At 37.3% G+C, this 8,713-nt stretch overlaps 3 protein-coding genes and 1 pseudogene across 3 annotated transcripts; 2 read left to right on the top strand and 2 right to left on the bottom strand.

The window, feature by feature from the left end:
* Window positions 1-732: 732 nt before the first annotated feature.
* On the top strand, window positions 733-2,579 carry Grl40a (Gustatory receptor-like 40a). The gene is made up of 3 exons (XM_017630625.1): window positions 733-1,779; window positions 2,117-2,278; window positions 2,342-2,579. The coding sequence occupies exons 1-3, from the start codon at window positions 799-801 to the stop codon at window positions 2,453-2,455; spliced, it is 1,257 nt and encodes a 418-aa protein (XP_017486114.1). The 5' UTR covers window positions 733-798; the 3' UTR covers window positions 2,456-2,579.
* Window positions 2,580-3,096: 517 nt separating this feature from the next.
* Window positions 3,097-4,690, top strand: Bap55 (Brahma associated protein 55kD). Its single transcript, XM_017630624.1, has 2 exons — window positions 3,097-3,442; window positions 3,512-4,690. Exons 1-2 carry the CDS (start codon window positions 3,241-3,243, stop codon window positions 4,588-4,590), a joined length of 1,281 nt encoding a protein of 426 aa, XP_017486113.1. The 5' UTR covers window positions 3,097-3,240; the 3' UTR covers window positions 4,591-4,690.
* Window positions 4,691-4,801: 111 nt separating this feature from the next.
* LOC108374640 (S-methyl-5'-thioadenosine phosphorylase-like) lies at window positions 4,802-5,593 on the bottom strand (annotated as a pseudogene).
* Window positions 5,594-5,822: 229 nt separating this feature from the next.
* LOC108374645 (S-methyl-5'-thioadenosine phosphorylase-like) lies at window positions 5,823-7,532 on the bottom strand. Its single transcript, XM_017630630.1, is given in 3 exon segments — window positions 5,823-6,188; window positions 6,272-7,051; window positions 7,118-7,532. Coding segments are annotated over 3 exon segments (1,110 nt in total). The 5' UTR covers window positions 7,169-7,532; the 3' UTR covers window positions 5,823-5,909.
* Between the last annotated feature and the right edge of the window lie 1,181 nt (window positions 7,533-8,713).

Genomic DNA, 8,713 nt, shown 5'->3' with positions numbered 1-8,713 from the left:
AAGAAGAAGACCTCTAGAATATTAATAAATAAAATTATAGTTTAAAAAAACTAAAACCTCGCTATTATAATTTTCAGTTTTTTCAATCCCCTCAACTGAAAGAGCTTGACAAGTAGAACACAGTGCATTTTAGAAAACAAATGGCTTATCCAGTTTTGGATATAAACAACAATATGAAAATTACAAATCCGGAAAGCCACAACTGTGTAGGTCAGTCATTGCATAGTGACTCTTTTTAAATGGCGCATCGTCGTGCAAAAGAGGCATACATCCATTTCCACCTCTTTTTTTCCACGTACATATCGTCGTTTAAATAACAAAAGCGCATACATACATATGTGAGGTTGCATAAATTATTTTCTGGAGAAAAAACACTCATATTTCAAAATGGTTCTCATTTTTATAAAGCAATCGCATTTCTGGCTAGTATATTCCAGAACGAATGGATAAGAATTGAGCCAAGAGCTGGTGTGAGCAAAACAATTTTGTGCATCAAATGTCAGTTACGCGGCTTTGTACTTTAAACGACGATATGCCTATTATAAACATACATACATACATACATCAGTATGCCAAAATATGTTAACGTTATTATTCCTTTAATCGTGTCACTGCCGATCCATATGTACACCCAATTTTGTTCCGAGCTGTGCTCATTTAACGGTGTGTGCACAGATAAACATCAAAACAATCATCAGCGTTTTTAATAAATAAAGTGAAACTTCGGCTTAGAACAATGGATTGGTTATTGTTGGCATTCAATATTCAGTCGCTCTTCATTTTTTCACTTCAAACAAAATGAATTGGCAACGGATTTTACGAATTAGTAATTATTTCCTACTACTCACCGGTTTTCAGTTGCACTGCTTTGAGCCAAGAACCCAGCGTTATCATCTTTCTATTTGGGGTATTGTAAATTTCATAGTCCTCACACTTTTCTATACCATCTGCGTGAATCAGCATTTCATAAATTCGCCGCTACTAAAAATCTTTCACGATGTGTCACCTTTTTTCTGGCACCTGATACGCGTTCAATTAATGTTGGGATTAAAGATTTACATTTTTCGAATTTTTACAATGGCTGAAGTTGGGCGCGCATGCAATAGTATTGCACGCTTATCCTCTCGGCCGTTTGCGCTTAAATTCAGTATGGAAGAGGCATTCGCGTATTTTTTAATTTTTTCAACATTTCTTATTTCACTTTGCTTTGCTTTGTATATTGCTTATGAAATGGAATTCAAACTACCGCCGTGGGATAATATTTTCATAAGTTTTGCGCTATTCATACCACATTTTGCTGTGGCTGGAGCTTTGAAGCTCTACACAATTAATTGCTGGTTCCTCCGCGAGAATTTAAGACACTTGAAAACGGACGTCGAGGATATACTAGGAATGGAACAATTAGTAACTGGCGAGAAAAGTGCCGATGATAAGATTGAAATGGATGTTAATATTAGTGCAACAAACACTTATGTAATAAAGCCAGCAAGTGACATTTTAAAGCAGTTGGAGGTGCACCAGAATAAAATTGAGCAATTGGCTGACAATGTACAGCTTGCAAGTGTTGCATTGGAAAAGGAATTGTTGTTGTTGTTGTTGATGAACAGCTCATGCTTATTGGCTGGTGTTTATTCGCTCGTCTACTTCAAAACTAGTTGGCATTTGTTTTTCTCCCCATCCTGGAAGCGAATTTTCTACGCTGCCAACATTGCTATTTACGTACTAATCTTCTGGGATTATTTGTGTTTGTGTACAAGCGTTAGCTTTTACAATAAAGTTGTAGGTGTTTGCCTAATTAATTTATATTGCATAGTTTTAAATGGAGAATATTTTATATTTTCAGAAATTGCAAATATTTGAGCGCATTCAAGTGACTTTGAAGTCTGGAAATATGATGGAGAAGCGTGCTCGAGCTGCACTTAAGGCTATACGAGAAGTGTTAACGCTTGAGCTTAGATTGAGACTGTGGAACGGTGTTAAAGTAAACGCCACAAACTTGTTGATGGTAGGGTATTCGCTTTTACATAAAACAATTCCACTATATTCTCTTTAATTTTATTTTNTCAAATTAATTTATATTGCATAGTTTTAAATGGAGAATATTTTATATTTTCAGAAATTGCAAATACTTGAGCGCATTCAAGTGACTTTGAAGTCTGGAAATATGATGGAGAAGCGTGCTCGAGCTGCACTTAAGGCTATACGAGATGTGTTAACGCTTGAGCTTAGATTGAGACTGTGGAACGGTGTTAAAGTAAACGCCACAAACTTGTTGATGGTAGGGCATTCGCTTTTACATAAAACAATTCCACTATATTCTCTTTAATTTTATTTTTCCAAGGTACACATCCTCCTGGGATTAACTATATCGGTAGTTGTGATGTATCAATATATAAATGATCAAATTATTTCCATAGTCACACGTTTGGACAGCGCCGAAAGCGGTGATTACTAATTTATGCTAACACAATTCAACTGAGGAAAATCAGGGAGTATAACTATTCATGACCTCGCCCCATTTAGTTTGAGCGCCAGTTTGACACCGGATTAAACTTGGATTTAACTGAGCACTTAAAATAATGCATAATCCANCAAATTATTTCCATAGTCACACGTTTGGACAGCGCCGAAAGCGGTGATTACTAATTTATGCTAACACAATTCAACTGAGGAAAATCAGAGAGTATAACTATTCATGACCTCGCCCCATTTAGTTTGAGCGCCAGTTTGAAACCGGATTAAACTTGGATTTAACTGAGCACTTAAAATAATGCATAATCCATAAAAACTTTGAACTTTGAATTAAATATTTGACTTTTCCGTTTCCGTTGGCAAAATTAACTGACTTTCAGTTTCCCTTTCCTGACATGATGATGCCATATGTAAAGATTTGTCAAGATATATGCCAAAACAAAATCCAAATCTTACCAATTTTATGTAAGCAAGATACGCCAATAATAATCATAATTGTTGATTGAAGAATAAAATACTTTTTAAAAGTTTAAATTACGAGGAATTCCAAATATTCACTCGTAAGGTTTTTTCGTGTAATTCCATATGGCAACATTAGGACATCATGACTTGGCAGCACTGAAAACGGTCAGTGTCAAAAGTGTATGCCAAATGTCACAAACAGCAAGACGCCAAATAAAAACCAAGCCGATTTTAGTAAACGCCGGGATTGTGTGAAAAAATTCCAAATATTGTGGAAAAAAGTGAGAAACATTAAAATATTTCAAAATGAGCGCTGGAAATATGTTGTATGGCGGTGATGAAATTGGCGCCCTTGTTTTCGACCCGGGTCATCATTCATTGCGCGTGGGTTACGCACAAGAGGATACGCCGAAAGCAGAGATTCCATCTGTGGTTGGGGTTGCACCTTCCGCACCAGACACAAACATGGATATAGAAACAAAAACTGACAACAGTATAACACAAAATAGTAAGATTATAGCGAACAAGTGTATTTTAACATACCATTAACTCTTAAACGACTTGAATTTGTTCACAGATGCAGATACTCGCAAATACTATGTGGACACCACATATGTAAATGTACCGCGCACACAAATGGAAATACAAACGTATATGAAAGATGGCATGATAGATAACTGGGATTTATTCGAAAAAGTAATTGACTACACTTATGCCAAGGTCATACAATCGGAACCTGAATACCATCCTGTGTTGTTTTCGGAGGCCTCGTGGAATGTACGCAACAATCGCGAGAAATTGACAGAACTCATGTTCGAAAAATACAATGTACCCGCTTTCTATTTGGTCAAAAATGCTGTGTTGGCAGCATTCTCGAGTGGTCGTGCAACCGCATTGGTTGTAGATAGTGGCGCAACGCACACTTCCGCTGTACCCGTGCACGAAGGCTATGTTCTTTCACAAGCAGTGGTGAAATCTCCCCTAGGCGGGGACTACTTATCGATGCAATGCCGGCAACACCTTGAAAAACAGGGTATCGATTTATCACCCGCATACAAAGTCGCATCCAAAGATTTGGTAAAAGAACGCGATGCTGCCCGCTTCACGCTGCGTAAACTACCCGAAAATCTAACGCAATCCTGGCAAAATTATATGCTTAAATCACTATTACAAGATTTCCAAATGAATATATTACAAGTGTTGGAGAATCCATATGATGAGCGTGTGGCTGCGCAAATACCCAGCGTACATTATGAATTTCCCAATGGCTACCATCAGGAGTTCGGTTCAGAGCGGTTTAAATTGGCAGAAAGTTTATTTGATCATGCCATGCTTGGCGCGGGACAATTAGCTTCAACAAGTGTGGGCATGTGTGACGCAGATGTTCGATTATCACTTTTCGGATCTGTTGTTGTAACTGGTGGTAATACGCTGTTGCAAGGATTCCCCGAGCGTCTCAACCGAGACTTGCAACTGCGGGCACCATCGAATACACGTTTGAAAATGATTTCGGCAAATGGTAGTGTAGAACGCCGCTTTGGTGCATGGATCGGAGGTTCGATTTTAGCCAGTATCGGCACATTCCAGCAAATGTGGATTTCCTCGCAGGAGTATGAAGAGTCCGGTAAAGGTCAAGTAGAACGAAAATGTCCATAAGCAACCTCATTATTTTGGGGCAAAAAGGTACGATATTAGATCGACACATATTTTAAAAAAAAAAAACTTAAAATTATGTCATAAATTAAAAGGAAAATAAAACCACAACTAAACTTAATGCTCTGTTAAAATCTGACCATATGTAACTAAGTACATACATTTACATACCGTAATTTTTTGTACTTTCGGAATCCGGAAACATCTTTTTAATTTTGTTTTGCCGTATTTATTGCATTTTATAGTATTATGAACTAAATTTTGGGAAGATATTTGAAATCTTGTCGAAATTCGTATTCTATTTTGAACTATTTCCTTAAATTTTCCCTGTATTTCTTTTTAACAATTACTTTAAAGCCTGATTATTGTTTTTCACTGTATCTTGAGCCTTCTGAATCTCGTCAATCCAATTCTGCTGTGCAATCATTTGTACCGCCTCTTTCGTTATATTTTAAACTTTTCCAACATTCGCTACGAAAGTATCCACTACTTGCGCTACGTTGACAGCTTCATGTCCTTCCCGCCGACTACGATAAGTCTGACGCGATCGCTATGGCAGCATACAGAAGACCCGCCTCTATAGCCAATACAACCTCGGGGACGATGGACAAACAACGGGTGGACTGTCTGGTTGGCTGTCGGTGAAGGTTTCAATTCTTTGAGTTGTACGGTCGATAATGTCATTGGGTATCACCAATCACCACGCTTATATTCCTCACGCAAGGAGCTCACCATCACATGCGTACAACCTGCTTCCTTGAGAGCCCAGATATTAGCGCGATAAGGAATGTTAGATGGCATTATACTGTGCTTGCGGCCGTGTCGAGCAAGTAATACCGGAAGTTAGAGCACTACATATTTTCCTTCTAAAACTCTAACTTACCGTNGTTGGGTATCACCAATCACCACGCTTATATTCCTCACGCAAGGAGCTCACCATCACAAGCGTACAACCTGCTTCCTTGAGAGCCCAGATATTAGCGCGATAAGGAATGTTAGATGGCATTATACTGTGCTTGCGGCCGTGTCGAGCAAGTAATACCGGAAGTTAGAGCACTACATATTTTCCTTCTAAAACTCTAACTTACCGTGACCATACAACCCCAGAAACCCGTTAAATAGATTTTGCTTTGGATATACATAAGTACAACGACAACTTTACAATCGGCTTTTACGGTTTAGTGGGTATCGATTTTAACACCAAAAGGTGCACCATGCCAAAAGATGCCGTAACATACGCAACTAAAATTATTTATTATACATATGATTTGGTAAAACACTGACTTAATTAATAAAAATATCCAAGTTTAATAATATCGGAATTATGCTGCATTTTCAGGTTTTTGTTGCTGCTGACGAGTTTTCTTTTGGTTTTTATGTGGTGTTGCATCTTCGTCGACGGGTCGTTTGTTAGCCGGTACTAAGTCATATAATATGGATATGGAATTTAGCTTAGGTACCATAGCTTTTTTGTTGGAATCTCTAAACTGTGAACCGGGTATTAGTGGTCGTCGACGTTGTATGATTTCAGAAGTAGCTTCAGTGCACAAACGTAATAGTCGTCACATTGCACCGTTCATGGTGTTCTTGCAGACACACTCCTATATGAAAAATAAATGAAATTGTATTGTCATTGTTCTAATTTAAAAAAAAAAATATGTATACATAAATGTGTCTTAACTACCTTTGCATCCAAAATATCGTCTGTCCAATCATCTTTTGCTAAGTTCTGTACAGACTTAATTAAAATGTTCTTTACTTTTACAACATTTTCGGCAAACGTTTTCAAAACATCTTGCACATTAACACCTTCACATCCCATGCGCCAGCAATCATAATCGGTGGCGATTGCCACGGAACCGTATAAAAGTCCTGCTTCTTTTGCCAGCACTACTTCAGGGCAGGTGGTCATGTTGATTAGATCACCACCCCACTGACGGAACATGTTACTCTCAGAACGCGACGAAAAACGAGGTCCTTCAACCGTTACAATAGTAGCTTTCTCGTGCACATTATAGTCCAACTCTTTGGCGCTTTTAATCAGCACGGCACGCACGCGTTCACTGAACGACGGAAACATGCTCAAGTGACAAACACCACGCGGACTTTCCGCTCCACCATCGTAGAATGTTTGTGCACGTTTAGTGGTGCGGTCAATGAAATCATTTGGCACCACCAAATCGCCTGGATGAATTTCTTCGCGCAGCGATCCGCAAGCGGTTGAAACTATCAAGTGTGTGCAACCCACTTGCCGCATGGCCCAGATATTTGCGCGATAATTCACATTGGTGGGCATAATGTTGTGTTTACGACCATGTCGTGCCAACAGTACACACTTTACGCCGCCAATTTCACCTTCTATCAGTACATCGGAAGGATTGCCGAAGGGAGTGTTGACCTCAGTTTCCTTGCGATTTTCCAAAATATCCGGATCATCAAGTCCACTACCCCCAATTATACCAATCTGATCAAAACAAATTTATGTGAACTATATTAATAAGACCATAATAAGCCATATGTAGATTCGTACCTTGACTGCGATGGGTTCCAAATTGGTGTCGTTGCACTTGATGTGTATCATTGTGCTGCGTTCCGAGATGTTTTCACAGTGGCTAAATCGTGAAAAGTGTATACTAAAAATTTATTTCGGCTTAATACAGCTGCTATCAGATGTAGCGGTTAAGGTCAGCTGTTGAAGAGATAAGCTGAGCGATAACAAACATAGTTGTTGTAAAGGGTTTCATGAAGTTTGTCGCAAAATTTGCAGGGGCATGGGTGGAATTCCCGTCGTGCCGGAGTTTTCATTGGACCTGGATTTTACCGAAAATTAAGTTGGAACACAAAATATTTAATATTTTGCTAAGTAGATGGGCATACTTCAAGATAACCAACCGTATAGTTATAGAAAAACTAAAAATGCAGATTGCTAGTACTTTTTACGCTGATTTTAACTATATAAATATTATTTGCCGCAATTAAAAAGTAAAGTAGATATAAAAGGTAAAACAAAAAAATTGTGATATTTTAAAATATTAATATTTTCTAAACTGCGTAACCGATTCAAAAGGTAAGATGTCAAAATAAAGGAAATTAATTTATCTTCAAGCTGATATATAAAATGTGTATGCTTTTTATACATTTAAGCCAAGAATATTATAAAACAAAAAAAAAGGAATAATTTTTTCATAAAATAATCTATTTTTAGAAAAAGTACATAATCAATTCTACTTTGTAAGGGTTATGATCCCTACGCTCGGCCGAAGGCCGCCTACGAAGAAAGAAGTTCTGGGCAAAAGAGATTATGTGATATCACCCACACTTGTCACTTGCTTGTAATTGCTTTTAATTTTGTTATTTGTCTTTAGCATTGATTATGCACTTTTTTCTAAAAGAGGTTATTTTATGAAAAAATTATAACATTTTATTTGGGTTTTGAATTTTTGGCTTAAATATATAAGTAAGCAAACACATTTTATATATCAGCTTAAAGATAGATTAATTGTCTATTTTGATATTATTACTTTCTTAATCGGTTACGTAGTTTAGAAAATATTAATATTTTAAAATACCACAAAAATTTTCTTTAACCTTTTATATCTACTTTACTTTTTAATTGCGGCAAATAATATTTATATAGTTGAAATCAGCGTAAAAAGTACTATCGGTCTGCATTTTTAGTTCCCATAGCTGAACGGTTGGTTATCTTGATGTGTTCCAGTAGATGAATTTGATTATTTAATATTCACATAAAATCTACTAAATTGTAAAAAATTTACCCCACGTTTCCATCTTCTACTAAATGTGTCTTAAGATCCGTCAAATTTCTGTTTTACAGTTTGTCCTGTTTTCTCACTTTCAAAATGAAATCAAGCCAATCAAATTGATTTGTACCCGATTTAGATGGCGCGGTAAAATTAAAACTGACAGGCTATTCTAATATTCACGCACGCCGCCAATTTACTGTCAAAAATTTCTCATGCACATGCAACTTATATGTGACCAACCGAAATTGAACGGCGTGCGTATGAAACTTAGGTTAGCCTGTGAGTTGTGAAACTACGAAATGACAGCAGATGTTAAGACAGCGATGGTAAGAAATTCGGCAAGACAGATATGGTTAACAGTG

The sequence above is a fragment of the Rhagoletis zephyria genome, unplaced genomic scaffold (genome assembly GCF_001687245.7).
Source record: "Rhagoletis zephyria isolate East Lansing unplaced genomic scaffold, Rhagoletis_zephyria_1.1 Rzeph_scaffold_07961, whole genome shotgun sequence".
NCBI classification, from domain to species: domain Eukaryota; kingdom Metazoa; phylum Arthropoda; class Insecta; order Diptera; family Tephritidae; genus Rhagoletis; species Rhagoletis zephyria.
This window is presented reverse-complemented; position numbering and strand designations above follow the sequence as displayed.